The following is an 18,207-nucleotide window of genomic DNA, read 5'->3' on the forward strand; positions in this document are numbered from 1 at the left end:
TCCGGGGACGCTCCCGCCGTGCCGGGGAGGGGCGGTCGCAGCCGGGCGGGGGGAGCAGCGGCCGTGCCGGGGGAGGGGTGTGTGTGTGTGTGTGTGTGTGTGGCGGTGGGGGGGTGAACCGGACTCGGGGCGGGGTGGTGGGGGAGGAGGAGGAGGACGGGACCGGCCCGTCGCATCCTGCGGGGCGGCAGCGGGAGGTGGGGGGGGGGGGGGCGCGGCGGGGAGGGCGGCGCGGCGGCGGCGGCCCGCACCCACACCGCCTCCCGCGGGCGGCGGCAACAAAGGCCCTTCCCCGCCCCCGCCGCCGCCTCCCGCCGCCGCCGCTGCAGCCGCCGCCGCCGCCAGCCGTCCTTGCGGCAGGAAGATGCCCGGGGAGGTGTCGCCGCCGGCGCCCCGGGGGCTGCGGAGCCTCACGGTGCTGCTGCTGCTGCTGAGCGCCCGCACCGCGTTGGTGAGTACGGGGGCAGCGGGGACTGGGGAGGGGGACACACACGAAACACACACACACACACCGGCAGCGGGTGGGGGGTGCCGGCGGCGTGCGCGGGCTGGCTCCGGGCAGGGGGACCGGTACCCGGGCGGGAGGGGGGTGGGACCGGCATCGGCATCGGCACCGCGTGTGGATCGGCACCGGGCGGGCGGGGGGCTGGGACCGGCGGCGTGCGGGGACCGGCAGCGGGTGGGGGGCGTGGGACCGGGATCGGTATAGCGCTTGGAACGGCACCGGGCGGGGGGAGGGGACGGAGCCGGCATCGTGCCCGGACTGACCCCGGGTAGGGGGACCAGCACTGGGCTGGGGGGTGTGAGGGGAGAGATGGGGCGTGGGCGCGGACCGGTCCCAGGCTAGGGGACCGGCAGCGGGCGGGGAGCGCGGATCGGACCGGGATGCTGCGATCGGTATCGTGTGCGGGGACCGGCACCCGGCTGGGGAGGGCGAGAGGGCGAGGGGCTGGCAGCGGCAGCCGGCCGGGGGGACCGGAGTGGGGGCGGGGCAGCCCCGCACCCGGCGCGGAGCGGGATCCCGGAGCCGGCACTCTGCGGGGCGGCAGTGGGGACCCGCACCCTCCTCGGGTGGGGTCGGGCCGGCACGTTGCTAGGGAGGCTGGGGGGGTTCTGGGGCTCTTCTGCCCATCCTTCTGGAGGATCGCGGGCAGGCACACAGCTCCCGAGGGGCTCCGGTCCCCAGCAACCCGCTCCGCGCCAGCCCCTCCCAAAGCCGCCGACCCACGGCGGGCAGCGCAGGCAGGAGCCGATGCCCCCCCTTCCCCCCCGGGGTTGCCCCCTCCCCACCTCCCCTGCGCACCCCGGGGCGGGGGCTGGGGCTCGGGGCGGGCAGGGCTGGCGAGGCCGGCGGGAGCGGGCGGGCGGGGGACAGGCAGGGGACCGCGTAACCCCCGCCGTGTGCGTGGGGAGGGGGATGCAGGCAGATGCAGGCAGATGCCATTTGAAGGTCGTAGGGAAACACGCCTTAAAAATAACCCCGCGGGGCGAGGAGGGGATCCCACTCGCGCTTTCTGATGGCAGAAGAAACTTGGGGGGGGTTGCCCCATCCCTGTAGGCACCGAGCCCTGCCTGTCCCCCTGCCTCTCCCGGGAGTCCTCCTGGCACCTCCAGCCCTGCTTAGGGGTAGGTGCAGGCAAGCCCTGCCCGCTGCTCCCCTCTTCCTGGCACAGGTGTTGCCCCTCGCTGCCAGGGAGGGTTTCCCAGCCCCTCTCATCCAGGGGATCTCGCTGTGGGCAGCAGGAAAGGATCATAACAGCCCTGCTTCCTCCTGGCACCTCCAAAACAGCTTCTCCCCACTGTCTGGCTGGGAAACCTTCCGGAGCCACCCAGCCCTTCCCAGCGTTCGTTCTTCCACAAGATGCTTGTGGGAGTGTTTGGGGGACCCAGGGTGGCTTTGTGGGGTGTTGGCTGTTGGGTAATACTCTGCAACCAGGGAAGGATCCTCCTGCAACCAGGAGATGCTTTACCTGTGCCACCGGTTGTGCTCCAGGGCATTGGAAGAAGCAGCCGCTCTGGGAGGAGTAGGAGGAAGGCTGCCTCTTCCTCCTCTCTTTAAGAGGAGAAGAAGTTCTAGGGCCTGGCTGTTTGCGACCTGCTGCGTTGAATAACCTGGAGCTCTTCCCCATCCTCCCAGCGTTCTGGTGTGTGGGTGTGTGGGCTGGCACCCTTATTCCCGTGGGGCAGTGGGTGTGTGTGGGGTGTTCACCCTGCTTTCCTGGCAGCGGTTATTTGCCCCTTCCCCAAGAGCCAGATGCAACTTCGGTGTTTCCGAGGAGGCTGCTGAGGTGCTGCTGAGACCATCAGGTGGGTGATTTAGTGGTGTGAGGAGCAGTAAATACCCTGGCTCCCGGAGGCTGCTTGTGTGGTGGGTCGAAGGGCAGTTTGTTAAGCTGAATATTGCACTTTGCCATCGGTCCGGGGAAGCCTGAGCTCTGCCAGCAGCCCCCCTCCATCGCTGGGTGCAGCATGAGGTGTGTGTGGCCATTCCAGTATGGCAGCACCCATGGTGGGTGCTGGGTCAGTTGTGTGGGTGCTCGCTTCACCCCCCATACATCGTTTTGGGGGGTTTTAGTTTCTGGCTGGTGAGGAACAATAGAGGTGGTTGCTGGCATTTGCTGTGGATAATTAGGCAGGAAAGGTTATGGGCTTGTTAAATGCCAGGGTGGGAGGTGATGGGGTGCTGGGATGCTCCTGGGAACCATGGGGCAGGTCTGGGGCTGTGGGAGGCAGCCCAAGGGAGGGAGAAGGCTACTTTCCCCTATGAGGAGGGGACATCGGGCATCCTCACCTGGAGGGGACCAAGGCCTCTCCCCTTCCTTGTCATTGCTGATGCATTTAAATTATTTGGTCTCACTGGACATAGTCTTAGTTTCTCCCTGGGGTCACCAGGATGGAAAGTAGTGGCCTGGAACGCCCCTGGTGCATCCCAGCTGGCTGCCGTGATGGTTGGATGGGGGATGGATTTGGGGACCCCCACCTCCCTGGTGCAGTTGTGCAGGCGAGTGGGTAGCGCTGCCTGCACGCCCTGTGCTGGATCTGGGTCCTTTCTCCAGAGCAGTGCCTGGAGAATTCCTTACTTAACATTTGCACTGCAGAGAGTGGACAAACACCTCCAGCTCCCACCGAGCCCACGAGGTTCCCTGGGACAGGCCCAGCCTCTGTCCCCAGCCCCAGGAATTTCGGAGGGCTGGGGGTCTCTGGCCCCCGTGGGATGTTGCTGGAGTGTTTGGGAACTGTCATGAGTCTCCCAGGACCCAGCACTTCCCTTTGATCTCCTGATGGCTTCCATCCCTCTTGGCTCTTCGTCTGGGGAAGCTGGGATGCATCCTGCTGGGATTGGTCCCTTTAACCCTTCGTGTGCCTCCGTGGGAGCGCTGCAGGGTGGGTGCTGCCTCTTCTCAAGACCTGGTCTGGGCAGTGGGTTTTCCCAAGTGCTGTAGACTTACAGGTTTGGTTTTGGCCAGGGCTCTGAAGCCATGAGCTCACCCTGCTCGTTCCTGCTGACCCCCACATTCTGCCTCATTGCTTTGGAGATGGCTATGGACCACCCCAAGAGAGGTTGAGGTCTGGACCTGCTTGGGAGATCCGGGCAGCTCTGTGGAGAGGAGCCCCCCATCAGCCATGCCCACGGGGGTAGAGGGTGTGTGCTCAACCCCTTATTAGACACCTGAGAACCCAAGAGTGGGCTTTTTGCTGCACAGCTGGGGGACCTGGTGACTTCTCACCCCACAGACCGGCAGTATTGATCCATCCTCCTCCTCTTCCTCCTTCGCTGCGCAGGGCCCTGATGGGGAGGTGGGATGCCAGCAGCCGAGCAGCAGCGGGACCTTTTTGGGGCAGGGGCAGAGGGCAGCACCAGGCAGCTCTGCTGGTGTTAATTAGATGCAGGCAAACTGCTGGCTGATGAGCTCTAATCAGTGAGGGTGGCTGGTGAGCCGGGATGCAGAGGATGCTGGAGCAGCGGGTGTATCCATCCAGCCCCCCGTGTGACACCCCAGATCTGGGGACCCCCGAGTCCCTTGGCATGCTGGGGAAGGGTGCTTCATCTCCATCCTGCCTGGCTGGCCGAGCCACCAGCTTAGGGATCAACTCTAATTACTTTAATTACTGAGAGCGTGGATTAGCTGTAACCTTTCTGCACATCCCAGCGCTATCCCTGTGGGAGCTTCGCCTGGGAAGGCTCTGGGGTGGGACTGCTTTGGGGCTGGCCTCATCCTGCTCCCCTCTATAGTAGAGGTAATTCTGATTGAGCCCTGGAGAGTGTTTCTGTGGGGTCTTCTGGCCAGCGTAGCCGTGGGACACCATCTCTTGCTCCTTGCAATCCCTTCAAACCCACCCTTGGCTCAATCCAGAGGGGTGGTGAGGAGCAAGGGACCCTGAGATGCCCCATGGCACCACAGAGGTTTGGGGTGTAGCACCCTCCTCTTTCTGCAGAGGATTTGGGGTTTTCAACATCCCCCTCCACTCTGGGTCCCATTGGCACTGATGTTAGGGCCTGGGGGTTGTGGGGCACCCTTGTTCCAGCAACACTGGCCAGTGGTCTGGGGTCAGCAACTCCCCCATGGCCAGCTTGTCATGGGGGCCTCAGGGGGTGTGTGTGTGTGTGTGTGTATGTGTGTCTTTCCCTGCTGAGGATGCTCTGGGGGCTGCTGTGAGATCATGTGGGATGTAACGAGTTTTGCTCAGTCTCAGCCCAGCGGCTGGGGAGGGCTGGATTTGAGCTCCCTGGCATGAACTGGGGTACACCAGAGGTTTGATCCGGTCCTGTTTGTAGGGACATCCCAGCTCTCCCCATCCAGCCCTTGGCTCCTTCCTCTTTCAAGCTAGAGGTGAAGCCTTTCATGAAGAAACTGAGCAAAAGCAGTAATGACAATAACAATGAAAAGGGCACAGGGTCCTCTGGCAGCTCCTGTGGTGCGGGCTAAGTGGGGGTTAAGTCCCCAAATGTCCCCGAGGCTCCTTTTTCCCCTTGGAAGAGCAGCCGGGAGACGCGCGGCAGCCCTGGGAGACAGCAGCCGGGCCGGGGGAATGCCCGGCCCCGGCGCGACGTGAGCCGGGTACCAAACCCGGCTGAGCTGGCCAGCCGGGAAGGCACCGAACCCGGGGCTGCACCCTGGGAGATGGGAGCCTTTCCCTCCCTGAGCTTTCTAAGACTTTAAAGTAGTTTTAAGTCAGGGTGTTAATTCTTTACACTCATCCTCTTCTCACCGAGCAGGGCAGGGGGGCTGGGTCTGGTCACATCCTTGTCCCCATCCTTGCCCCCTATATGGCTGGTGGTGTGTTTTTTGCTTTTATTCTGCTAATTTGGCATCTCTGTAAACCCAGCCTTGGCACTCAGGAGAAGGGGAGCAGTTATATGGGGGGAGGAACCCTCCTTTGGCACGTGGTCCTGGATCCCCTGGGAGCAGTGGGTGGGTACCTTCACTGGAGCTGTGGCTCTCAGCATCCCTCAGCATCCCTCAGCATCCCTCAGCATCCCTCAGCATCCCCCTTCCCTCTTCATCCTCCCCACTCCAATCTAAAGCCTGCAGAAGGTTCTTCCGGCTCAGGACCCTGGGGAGCTGTTGGACGCGGCTTTATCCTGCAAAACCCGAGCTGCCACCGAGCCTCTTGTGGGCAGAAAGGGGACGAGCCTCCGTTTCTCACCCCGGTGGTGTGAGCCTGGCCCCGGCAGAAGATGCTCATCCCTTCCCGGCCGTGTCCCTGGAGACGGTGCCACAACACGTGTGCAGAGGGAGGAGCGGTGGCTGCTGGAGAGGTTTTTCCCCAGCTTTTCCAGCCTTGCTTTGTGCTTTTTCCCTCTTCCCTTGATGCTGCACTTTATAGTGGTGGTGGGGGGGGGATTTGCCACAAGGGATGTCCAGTGGTCCTTCACCTCCCCCAGCCGTGGCAGTGCCCGGCTCCGAGGAGAGCGGCGGTGGGAGGAAGGGCAGTGGGGGGGAACAGAGGGCTTTTTGTGGCAGCACATACATCTTTCCCAGTTAATTAATTTGACATTTATGCTGAGCTTCTCATGCAAAGCTCCCAAGCGTTTCAGCGACCTTCGTGAGCAGCACGTGGGGCAAAGGGCTGCCCCCCCCCTCTTTGTGCCCAGCCCCGCGGGGCAGGATGGGAGATGCTGGAAGCCAAGGCAGGGGGAAGATGTTGTTGGATCCAGGCAGAAGTCAGCTCCTGAGGCTGCCAAGCTGAGCCTGATTACAGCATCCGCCCCCCACATCCCCAAAACTGTGGTTTCTGGGGTCTTGCTGAGGTCAGGAAGGAATGAGCTTGAACCTGGGGCTGTGTGTGTGGGGGTGGCCATGAGGATGCTCCTTTTTTCCTGTTGTGGATATTAAAGCATTTTTAGAGGTGCTCCTTTCCAGGCTTTTTGTTAAAAACAGCTCAGAAAGTTAATTCTGGTCCTGGCTAGGCCAGTGTTTAACCCAGCTGTTGGGGGTGCACTGGAGGGGACAGCATCAATTTAGGGGTGAGCAGTGATGGGTACCACTGCTGTCCCCACCCCGGGAGAGACACTCCCTGCTTCCCCCCTCTTTTCCACCTCAGCATCCCAGAATAGGTGATATCAGCTCTTCCTGTTCTGCATGGGGATATTTGCTCTGTGATGTGGCCCTGCTGAGACGGAGGCCACTCGTGTTTACATCTCTGTGGCCACCATGCAAAGCATCTCCTTCCCTTGGAACAGCTTGGCTGCAGCTCAAACTATTTATTTCAAGATAAAAATAACACCAGCAACCTCAGGGCCACAGCTTCTTTCCTGGCCAATGCTGAATCAAGGATTATTTTAGCAAGGGGGGCAGGGTTTTAAAAAAACCCTCAATGAGGGGGATCCCAAGCATGTGTCCCCATCCCTTTACCCCCAGTGTGGGACCCGAATCAGGGCGGAGGAGGCTGGAGCCAGGGAGAAGCATCGTCTCCCAGGCAGCACGGAGTACAACTTGTTGGCAAAACAGTTCTTTTGCCAAAAAATGCTGTTTTCTGGAGGAGGTGGAGGGGAATGAAGCTGTTCCACGAGCCACATTGGTCGGGCTAAATAGAAATAGCTGCTGAGGAGGGAGGGAGGTCCTGGGTTTGGTTTGGTTTATAAAGTGATGTTCGCTTTAGCAAATGTCAAAAATACAGCAGAGGCCTGCATTTTGGGGGAAGAGAGTGGGAGTTTGGGTCCAAAAATGGCATTTAAAAACCCAGAATGTACTTATTTCTTCTTTTTTTTGTTTTTTTCTTGTTTTTTTTTTTTTTTGCAAGGAAAGCTATAACTGAACAGAAAGCCCCTGTGTTTCTCTCCTACCCCAGAGCAGTTTTCCTTGCGGAATGTATCAAGTGATGCTGGCACAGAGCACACAAAGAGCTTTACTACCCCAAACTAGGTGTCAGTCAACTATTTCCAGCTCGTTTAAGGCAAATTCAAGTCTGCTGAGCTCCTAACAACTTTTCTAGGTGCTGCCTGTCCTGGGGATGTCTGTTGTGTACCCAGATGCTGCTAGGAAACCTCTCCATTGCACCCCATAAAGATTAATTGGAAGAAGCTGGAATAATGCATTTCCTCCCCCCTCCCCCCCACACACACACATACACCCCATTTTGGAGGCTTTTTGGCAAGTAGCATCATCCAGCCTTTAATCTTCCTTCTCCCTCACGCACGGGCTGCACGTGCCTTTGCTCACTGTGAGATGAGGGTGTCGTGGGAACCTCCTGCCACGGGGAGCGAAGGTATTTAAGAGCTGGAGCTGAGTGTCACCGGAGATGGCACTTACAGGGAGCGTGGGGAGGAGCCAGGGATTGGCACTTAAACTATCTGAAGCCCTGACTCTGGCCCAGTGGAAAAACCCAGAGCTGCCAGGTATTTGTTGATGAAACAGGATGACTTTGTGCAGCGCTGGGGATGCTTTATCCCCCACCCGGGAGGCTGCTTGGAGTACGAGGTTCCCTTTTTTGGAGGCACTGGCTGAGACAGCCACTGTGTCCCCATGTTTTTGGGGTGTGTTGGTCCTTGGGTGGGGTTGCTGCTCCTTTTCTTACCTCCTCCTGTGGGACAAGCAATGCAGAACAGAATAAATCAGGTTTGCAGGGTGCTTCTCTCCACCCGAGGCCTGATGAGCTCGGTGCACCCCAGCCTGGGCAGTGTGCTTGGGTGCCAGGGGGCTGTGACCTGGAGCACCCTCTCCTTGTGCTCCTGTGGCACTGATGAGTGCTAATTAAGCCCTAATTAACCATCAGTGGTTACAAGTTGGTGCCCTGCCATTGTGGATGGCTCATGTGCTGTGTTGCCTCCATCGGTCAGGGGATTGCAAACCTGGGTGGGATCCTGGGGTTAATTAGTCTGGTATTAATTAGCGAGCTGGGATGAAATGAGGTCCTGTGCTGGGCTTGGTGGTTGTGGGAAGTTGTCAGTCCACGAGGCTCTCTGGGGACTTGTAAGTGCCAGAGATGCTGGAGCTGCACCTGGCTGGGATGCTGAGGTGAGTGGAGCTGCCTGGGATGCAGCCCCCAGCAGCCCTAATCAGTTGTTTTAGTTTTCTTCTGGCACTGGAAGGAGCTGTTTCTCCCCATTTATCAGCAAATAACTGTTTTGGGTGCCACTTGCTCGTTAGCTGCCTGGCAAGCTGCAATTAGGCTGTGGGAGAGGGCTCTAGGGAAGGTTAGCAAGCTAGCCTGGCTTCTCGGGGTGTCCCCTGTGTCTTTGGGGTGTCCCCTGCTGTGTTGGTGTGTTGGGGCTGTGAGGACCCCTGTTACTGGGGAGGACACCTTGAATTCTTGGGGTGTTAGTTATGAACTGCATCCCTCAGTGCTGTAATTAGGGTGATGCAGCTGATTTTCCCTCTTTGCCCTGTTGCCTTTAATGTGGATTAACTAATGCCTCCTCCCACTCCAGGTGCCTGTCCCAGCTCCAGGCTGTGGTGTTCAAAGCCACACAGGGGACCTTGCAGGGTGGGTCATGCCATTCTCAAATGTCCCTATGCAGGTGTCCTTAAAGCCTCCGTGGGTGATCCCCAGGGTTGCTCGTGTGGAGGTGGAGAGATGCTTTCTGTGCTGGGGGGATCGTTGCAGCCCTGCTCCCTCCAGGATGCCTGGCTTTGGCTGCACAGGGTCCTGAATCCCTCTGTTTCCCATGGCAAGAGCTCTTCAAACACCTTGCCAAAAGCTGGAGGAGGAGGAGGGTGGGAGGGAAGGCTCTTGCTGCTCTGGAGGAGGGTGGGAGGGGGAATCTGTCAAATGCAGAGTAGGGGAGTGCATGGGAGTGCATGGGCCAGGCTGGGTTTGTGGGTCTTACCTGGTACCCACAGGCTGGTCCCTGGCTCATGGTCACTCGTGGGGATGTACACAGCCCTCCTTGGAGCAAGACATCCCCCTCTGCCCGCGTCATCCCCATCCTCCAGATGCTCATGAGATGTCCCAGCTACACACACCCTCATCCATCTGGGGACAGGTGTACAGAGGATGGTGTTTACCAAGCTCTGGGCTTGCTCTGCAGGCAGCCAGCCCCTGGTTGTTGTGTCTGTAGCATCCCAGACGAGACCCACAAACAGTCTGTGAGGGGCTCATTGGCTGGGTTTGGTTGATGTGTGGGGAAGAAAACAAAAAGCCTGGCTGGACTTTGGGTCTAAACAGTGACTTTTTGGGTCTGGCTGGGCTGTCCCCTTGGGGTGCTCCCTTCCAGCCCTTGAGCATTGTGCTGGGCTAAAAGCACCCGCAAAGGGACTTCAGAAGATCAGCCCCATGGACTTCTCTCTGTAGGCTCCAGCACAATATGAGGTAAAACGAGTTTATTTCTGTGGTGTCAGGGATTTTTTGGTCCCAGCAGCCTGGCGTGAGGCTGAGGAGCTGGCTGGGGCCACCTGGCAGCTCAGGAGAAGGTCCCAGGAACCCAAACGTGTGACTTTCACTTCTGATCCAGCTCCAGGTTCCCTGTTGGTTCCCACCAGCTCCAGCACAAGCAAAGGGTGTGTCTGCAGCAGGGATAATTCCCTGGGCAGAGTATCCCAGTGCTGTAACCCCTGGATAAAAGGCTTTACTGAGTTGTGCCAGCCAGCTTCATACCTCTGGGGACGTCAGGGGTGCTGGGACAGGGAAGGTAGTGGTTGTTTTCCACCAGGCAGGATTCATAGAATCCCAGACTGGTCTGGGTTGGAAGGGACCCCAAGGATCACAGAGCTCCAACCCCCCTGCCACAGGCAGGGACACCAACCTCCAGGCCTGGAGCTACACAAGGTTGCCCAGGGCCCCATCCAACCTGGCCTTGAACACTCCCAGGGATGGGGCATCAGGATTGGGGTACAAACCCCTCATCCCCCCAACCTGCCCCTCATCCCTGCTTGCCTTGTGCCAGGAGGATTTTTGGACCTCCTCCCCCAGCTCAGGAAATAGCTGCTGCCCACAGGCAGCCAGGCATCCCCCTCCCCATCCCTCCCCCCCTTGTTTTCCTCCTTTCACCCCCTGTGCTTTGCCTGATGGGCTGTATTAAAGTCAGGATGTGAGGAGGACAAGCTGCCAGCAATTAGGCTGTGCAAGCCCTCCCCCAGCAGCAGGGCTGGATGCTGAGGTTTTGGGAAATGAGACCATTCCTTCCCTCCTGCTCCACTTTGGATGCTCAGACCAGTCAAGAGACTGTGTGGGGTGAATTTCCCATCCCCTGGGAAATGCTCTGGGTGCAAGGGTTGGGTGCTGGCTGTATTGGGTGGGAGGTGTAGACCAGCAGCTGAGCTCTCCTGGCTCTGCAGCTCATCCTCTTTGCTCCAGGCTCAGCCAAAGAAACTCCAGATTTCTCCCCAACCTCCCCTGGTCCCTGGCAGGTGAGCACCCCACACCCTCTCTACCATGCTGGAGCAGGGGGTCGGTGGTTTTGGGACCAATCCTACCTGCCAGGCAGGGTGCTCACCCCAGTGCCTGCTTCCCTGCTGCAGGCATGGGATGGATCCTGCCTCTCCCAGTGCAATTCCAGCTGCTCCCGGTGTGTGCAGTCGGAGTTTGCCTCCAGCTATAAATATCTCAGAGAGCAGCAGAGCCCCCAAAGGGTTTAGGCACTATATATAGGTTTTCTGCAGCAGAAAGACATCTTGCATGGAGGCTGGGTGGTGGGATTGCCTGCTGCCTTCTAGGAACGGGGAGGGGGGGGAAGGAGATGACATGATGGGGGGGATGACAAATTCCCATGGGGGTAGGGGGCTAAATCCCCTCCCCCAGATCCTTTGCTCCTTGGCAGCACTGAGATACCCTGTTCCAGGGTCTCTCCTACCCTGAACATCAGCTGAGCACAGAGGAAAGGGACATAAAACATTTAGAACCCTTGAAAAATCATCAAGGAAATGTCCTGGTTAAAACAGCCAGAGCAATTAGAGAGGAAAAAGAATAAACCCTGAACCAACACACAGTGTGTGTGTTATTCCAGCTCTTTTCCAAGTGCTTCCCCTGCTCATCCCAGGCTGCGAGCTCCCTGCTGCCCCTCTCCCCTTGGCTCTTGGAGGATGGGATGAGGTCTAACCAGGAGCACCAACCCCCCTCTGATAACCCCATGTGCCTTAAAACCTCCATCTTGACTTAAAAATGAAAGGGCACCAAGAAGTTAATTGGGTTCCTTCTTCTTTTGGGTGTCTGCAGCGCTGCTGGAGCGGGGTCAGTGCCTCCTGCCTGTCTCTGGATGCTGTTAATTAGGGAAGCCCCCAGCTTGAACTTCCCCAAGTGCCTTTGCCAGCTGCAGAGGGATTTATCCTGTGTGTGAAGGGGTCCTTTCCCTCACTGGGCTGGGCTGGGGTGTGAGGATGGGGCAGGAGGTGAGGGGAAAACAGACCAAATCCTGCAGAAACAGGCCAAATCCTGCAGATAAGGGGAATTTTGATGTTGCTTTGTTTGACCCAGTATCTTCCAGGAAAAAAACCCCTCCCATTCTCCAGCAGACAGTGGGGGTCATGCTTGTTTGCTCAAGCCTTGCGTTTTTATGCCTAAAAATCAGTGGTTTAGTGGGGTTTTTAGGATTTTTTTTCTTTTTCTCCCTTTTCCTTCTCTTTCCACAAAGGTTTTTGGCTGAGGAAGCACAGCTGCTGCCATGGGGTAGAAGCTGAAGGTTTGTGATGGTGTGGGAGTGGATCAGGGCTCTTTGCACCACTGAAGGTTTTGGAGACCAGGACTTCTCTTGGAAAAGAGCTCCAAGGGTTTGCTGTGGTAAAATGCAGCTTGAATCTCACTTGTATGAGGAAGAGGAAAGAAAATCCCAGGAGGGGAAGTCCAGGGAGGAAGTGCAGGTCTGGGTGAAAAGGCCAGGAGGGTGCTGAGTGGGTGCTGTCTGCACCCTGCCCGTGGCAGGAGGGAGGGGGACCTGTGTTTTCCTGCAGATGAAGGGTAGAAAAGTGTTTCTGGAAGAGGAGGGGAGGAAAGAACCTGCTAGGAAGGCAAGGTGGCCTGGTTTGGATTGAAAATGAAGGGGTGGTTGGTGTTGCAGGCTAATAAATGCCTGGAGTTCTTTATGCTTCCTTCTGTGACCATGAGCCTTGCCAAGGGAGTCACAGCAGTAGTGAAACCCACCCCACAGTCCTTTGTGAAACTGAAGCTTTGGGTCCATTTCCTTCAGTGCCTGGGCTGTGAGAGCTCCTCAGGGTCCCAGGTTCAAGTGTCACTTGCTGACTTAAGGGCTGGAAATCCTTTGTCAGGCACAAGTCAAATCCTTTGACTCCTGGGGCTGAGGCTTTGGGAACAAACCCAGTGTGTGGTGACTCTCCCAGTCACTGCATGGAGAGCTTCTTCCTCACTCTGTGCAGCGGTCACAAGCATCTTCCCTGGGGGGAAAAAAGAAGCCCTGTGGCTGCTGGGGAGCCACGAGCATCCCAGTGCTGACCTGCAGTGTGGGTGGCCCTTTGCTCCTGCTCTGATGGCTTTTGGGTTGAGGGTGAGAAGAATCGCAGGCTCAGGACGGGGAGGTGGGGTCCTGGGTGTAGTTGGCTGGTATCTGTCTAGGGATGCTGGTGCTCAGCCCTACTCAGAGATGCTGGTACCCAGCCCCATGCAGGGATTATGGGATGTTTGACAGTTTCCCCACAGGGATGGCGGTACCGGTCCCCGCTCGGGGATGGCGGTACCGGTCCCCGCTCGGGGATGGCGGTACCGGTCCCCGCTCAGGGATGCTGGTACCGGTCCCCATGCAGGGATGCTGGGACATCTGGCAGGCCCACCACGTGGATGCAGATACCCCTCCCCTCACAGGGATACTGGTACATTTAACACTGCGCTGACTACCCACCCTCAGAAGAAAGAGGATTCTCTTCTTTCTTCCCCTCTCAACTCTTCCTGGCTGGGCAGAGCTTTTCCGCCTTTGTTTTTGCCTCATCCTCCCATGTGTTCAGCCACTGGGCACTAAAGCAAACTACTTGAGATGGAAAAAAAGAGGCCTCAGATGCAGAGAAGCACCCTCCGCCTGCATCGGTTTGTACCTCACCAGCTTCCAGGGACTATACCTGAGAGCTGGTTGAGGTGGGTTTTATTTTCTTTCTACAATAATAAGGTTTTCTTCAACAACAGAGACTGGAAGCCCTGAATAGCTCTGAACAAATAACACAAAATGTGTCAGGAAGGAGTATTTCCACCAAAAAGGCTAAAGCTGCTTTGAAATTGCAGGAAGATGGAGCAGAAACCTCCTTCCTGCCTGGATAGATGCTGAGAGCTGCCCAGACTGGAGGAAACAACCAGGTGTGAAGTAAATATCAGCATTTGTCCCCTCAAGGACTTGTCAGTGCCATCCCCAATTCAGACCTGCAGGTAAAGGCTGCTGAAATGCCTGTGAGCAGCAAGATGCTCAGCAGCCGTGGATTATCCTTGGGGTTGGGTTTTTTTTCCCCCCTCTTAATGGAAAAAGGCGTGTTTGTAGGGAAACCAATTGGTTTCCATGGTCCTGAAGGGAAGGAGCGTCCCAGAGGCACCAGTAAAAGCTTATTGCTTTATGCTCAGTGTTGCAAGAAAGCTTATAGAATTAAAAATAGTGTGTGGAGGGGGCGTGGGGGGTCTTTATACCATGTGCCCCATCTCATAACAGCCTTGTGCTTGCTGACTCCAGACTGGGAGATGGAGACATGCAGGAGCTGAGCCCCCACAGCTCGTGACATGTGTGGGAACAGAGTCCTGAGCTTGCTCAGGGCTCCAGGGCAAGGCACTGTCTGTGCGTGGTTAAACATGACGGATGCTTTGAGCCCACCACTCCCTCCCTGTAGGCAGCAGCACTTTGGAGATGCCAGCAGCCCTCCTGTCCTTCAGGAGCTGCTGCTTTGGGTGTGAAAACCTGAGGCTGCGTCAGAAACGGGGACTCCCAACTTCTTTCTGCTCTTCATGGGGAGGTTGGGCTGCTCTGTGGGGGGACGAGCTGGTCCCACCCCAGCCCCTGAATGCGCCCACGTCCCACTGGGGCTGCAGGAAAGTAGGTCGTGGCCGTGCTGGCGTGGCAGCTCTGTCCTACATATGTAAATTGGGTCTATTTATGGCCCCTTGCATGACTGCTGGCTCAGGAGGCTCTGAGCAACACCTCCCTCTCCATCCCTTCCACTGGGCTCGTCCCAGTAGTGCTGGGGCTCTGCGGATGGGTCCAGTCCTGTTCCCATCTCTGGGATGCTCATGGATGCTCATGGGGCTGCGGCTTTGGGTATGGAGGGGGAAGATTTGGGGTTGCTTCCCAGTCCAGCCAGGCAAGGAAAGGGAGATAACAGTCCGTCCTCTGCTCTTGGGATGCATGCTGAGCTCCTTGCCTTCATCCCTGGGAATTTCTGGCAGCAGTTGCTGGCAGATCCCACCCTGGCTCCCCACTTCCCTCAGTTGTGGGGTTTCTTAATTCCTCCTACTTACAGGGGGGGAAAAAAACCCAAATCCCTTTAACGCTGCATTTGCTCAGCGTGGGGCAGCTCATGTCTCTCTCCATCCCCATCTCTGGAGAAGGGTGGGTCTCCCTCTCCAGTCATTCCCCTTTAACCTGGTTCAGGATTACTCCAGCTAATCTCCTCCAGGCTGGAGTCCCCCTGACAACTGCAGCACGTTTGCGTTTGGCAAGCGCAGCATCTTAATCAACATCCATTACAATTTCCATGACAACTCTGGGGAAGGTGGGCAGAGACTCCTTCCCATGGAATACATGCAAGCTTGCAAACACCCAGTCTGATTGCTCGGGCCAGTGGTCAGCCAAGCACCACCCTTGATTAATTATTCCTAATTAAAGGCTGTAAGGAAAAGGGCTGCCAGGGAAAAGGGCTCCTTCCTTTTATTCACCAGTGGTTTGGGGGACCTGTCGTTGAGGAGGGGGAGTCAGGTTCAATCTCCAGCTGCATGCAAGAGGTTCTAATATATTCCTGATTAATCATTATTAGGAGGTTCGTTAGCTGTGGCTCAGCACAAGAGCAGATTGGGAGGGTTGATGGGGCTCTGGGAACTCAACTGTGACACTTTGAGGAGCAGATGGGCAACGGTTCTCATGGTGTTGTGACAGCAATACTCTTCTCCTTTCCATGGTGCTCAGACATGGCACAAGTGAAGTACCCCTCCTTCCCCATCCCCATTCCTGGGACCCCCTTTTTAGAAGTGTTTGTTGCCATTTCATGGTTGCTCTGTGCCTCCAGCCTGAATGCTTCCTGTAGCCCTAAAAATCAAGCTTAGGGTTTGTTCACCATCCCACAGCTGGTGGTGATGCCCTTGGATGAGCTCCCCACAGCCAAGGAAGGGACAGCTTGTGTGTGTGTGTGTGGGGGGGGGGGGGGGGGGGCAGGGGGGGAGGCTGGTGAGGGATTTGCTGAGTGCTGCAGGCATCACGAGCCACTTCAGAAAGTACTGGGCTGAGATCTGCCCCATGCCCCTCCTCTCCTCACCCCAGCCCATCCCTTGGAGGCTCCCCCTTAATGACCACAATTAAACCCATCCCAGAAAATGAAGAGGCATTTAAAAAAAAACCAAATTAAATAAAATTGAAAAGCCCACAATTGGGTTTTGTGGTCATTAAGCAGCTTTTCACTCCCAGGGCTGCCTCTCCTGTGGCTTTAGTGGAGCATCCCAGTGCCCTGGCTCACCAAAGCCACCCTGTGCTCCCTGGGGGCTGTTCTGGGGGGTGTGGGGTGTGCAGATTTCTCTTTAGCCCTTTGGAGAGTGGGAGCAGTAATTATAGTGCACCCAGCCTGTGCCAATGTCACCCACACAGAGGTGTGTCCTGTGGAGGGAGGTGACACAGGGGTGGCCTTGGACCAGGGGGATTTCTGCCTCCTGAGTCACGCTGCCTGCTTGGGCTGGGCAGGGCATCACGTGCCTGAAAGCAGAAGAGGTTTTCAGCCTGGCTTGTGGTCCCTGGGCCGTGTCCCCATTTCCCTGAATAACTATGGTGGGCTCAGCCTGTCCCTGCCAGGCCTGGGGAGGGCTGAGCTCTTGCTGCTCCCCATCAGAAACCTCCCAGCAAAGGGATTTAAGGTGCAGAGTGGCCGGTTCCTGTGTCCCACCTCCATCACTGGGTGATTTTGCTGGGCACAGGCATTTCCAGCCAAAACCTTTCCTTCCACAGACAGGCATGAGATCATTTTCTTCTTCCCACAGCACAATTAAACATTGTCCTCCCTATGCCACTGAAAAATAAGGAGGGGGGTATGAGTGAAAACACTGCCATCAGTAGCCTGCTGGCTGCTGGTTCCTTTTTGGAGCTGGGATGTGGCTTCCCAGCATCCCAAAGCCTTTTCCCCTGCTACAGGGAAGGGTTTTGCCCTGGTAAAACAGGGGACCCATGAGGTCATGGGGACCAAAACCCACACTGCCTGTTCCTGCCAGCATCTCGGCACTAGGACCGACCCAGCCTGGTTTGTGGGTGGGAGGGTTGGAGCTGTGCTTGGCTGGCTTTTAAAAAAGGGTAATTGCTCTTTTCCTCGGGTTTTCATTGTTTGGCAAAGGGCTGTTATCTAAGCAGGCAGGGAACAGCAGCCTGGCAGCACGGGGCTTGGCTGGAGGGAGTGCTTCAGCGCCCGATTGAACTGGGGCTTCAGGTCAGAGCTCTGGGGGACAAACAATTAACGTCCTCATTTATCTTGTGGAGCTGTGGAGAGCCAGCCCAGGGAGGGAGCTGGAGGTGGCCTGCGTAGGCTTGGGAAGAGTGAGGAAGAGGAAGGTGTAAAGAGGCTCCTGGGAGCCCTGTAAACCCACCCGCCGCCCACTGCATCCCGAAGGGTCCCAAAGGGTCCCAGTGTTGAGGGGTGAAGCCCGTGAGCAGCATCCCTATGTGATGCTGTTGGGAGTGGAGACTCCCTCTGCTCCAGCTGGTGGGGATTGACGTGCTGTTGGGGATTCAGCATCTTGCTCTTCCCCTCACCCACCCGCCTCTGCACAGCACCTGCCGCTCAGCCCGCGCCTCGTGTAACACCCTTCTCCTCCTCCCTACCTCACCAGCAACGGTGGGGTGCACAGCCCAGGACACAGACACCCCAAAACACCCATTCTCCCCAGTTGGGATGCCCACAGCATCATCACCCATAGAGTCACCACAGACTCTATGCCACCAGCCCATCTTTGGAGCCCATCTGCTTGGCCACGCTCCGCCAGCTCCCCATGAGTCACCCATGGCACAGGGTATTTTTACATCCATCACTTCAGGCTCCCATGTTGCACATCTCCCTCTGCAGCTTTCCTCTTCCCCCCCCCCCCCCCCCCCCCCCCCCCCCCCCCCTCCCTTAATTAATAGAAACCATCCAGCACCAGGTGACCTGTATTTTGCATGCTCTGCATTGTAATTAGGAGCTGGAGCACAGAGACCGTGCTCTCCAGCACAGCAAACCTTTCCTGGCCATAATTAGGGAGAGAAAACAGGGAGGGTGGGGTAGGATATTTTAATCTCTGCTGAAAATTGTGACAGGAAGGGACCAAGCCTGGATCCATCCCTGCTGCCTCCCACCGCTTTCCAGCAGCTCCCATCCCCACTGTGCCATCCCAAGGTGCAGGTCTGGTAGGATATACCTTGGCTGGTAGGTTTTAAGCCTGAAAAGGACTGTGCAATCTTCAAACCAGAGGGTTTTACACAGGTCCTTCAGGCTTGGGGGCTGTTTTTCTTTGGCCATGGGGTGCATGGCCAACGCCTGCTGTGGTCTCTGCTCCCTGCAGATGGAGAAGATGCACATCAACAATACAGAAACAGGGCTGAAAATGCTGCTGGGGCAGCAACAGGGTGATGTTGAGCTCAGCTTTGCTGGGGCTCATTCCCACAGCTTTCCTACTGCATGG

General features: G+C 57.3%; 1 protein-coding gene across 1 annotated transcript in view; it reads left to right on the forward strand.

Annotated features, from left to right (window-relative positions):
* Positions 1–364: 364 nt before the first annotated feature.
* Positions 365–18,207, forward strand: part of SDC3 (syndecan 3) — a gene marked incomplete at its 5' end in the record, with an annotated part of 42,098 nt that continues 24,255 nt past the window's right edge. The window contains one exon of the mRNA XM_084274074.1: positions 365–451. Coding sequence (XP_084130200.1) covers positions 365–451 — 87 coding nt within the window. The remainder of the gene's footprint in view (positions 452–18,207) is intronic.

Source organism: Gallinula chloropus (assembly GCF_964237585.1).
Source record: "Gallinula chloropus genome assembly, chromosome: 22".
Classification (NCBI taxonomy): Eukaryota; Metazoa; Chordata; class Aves; order Gruiformes; family Rallidae; genus Gallinula; species Gallinula chloropus.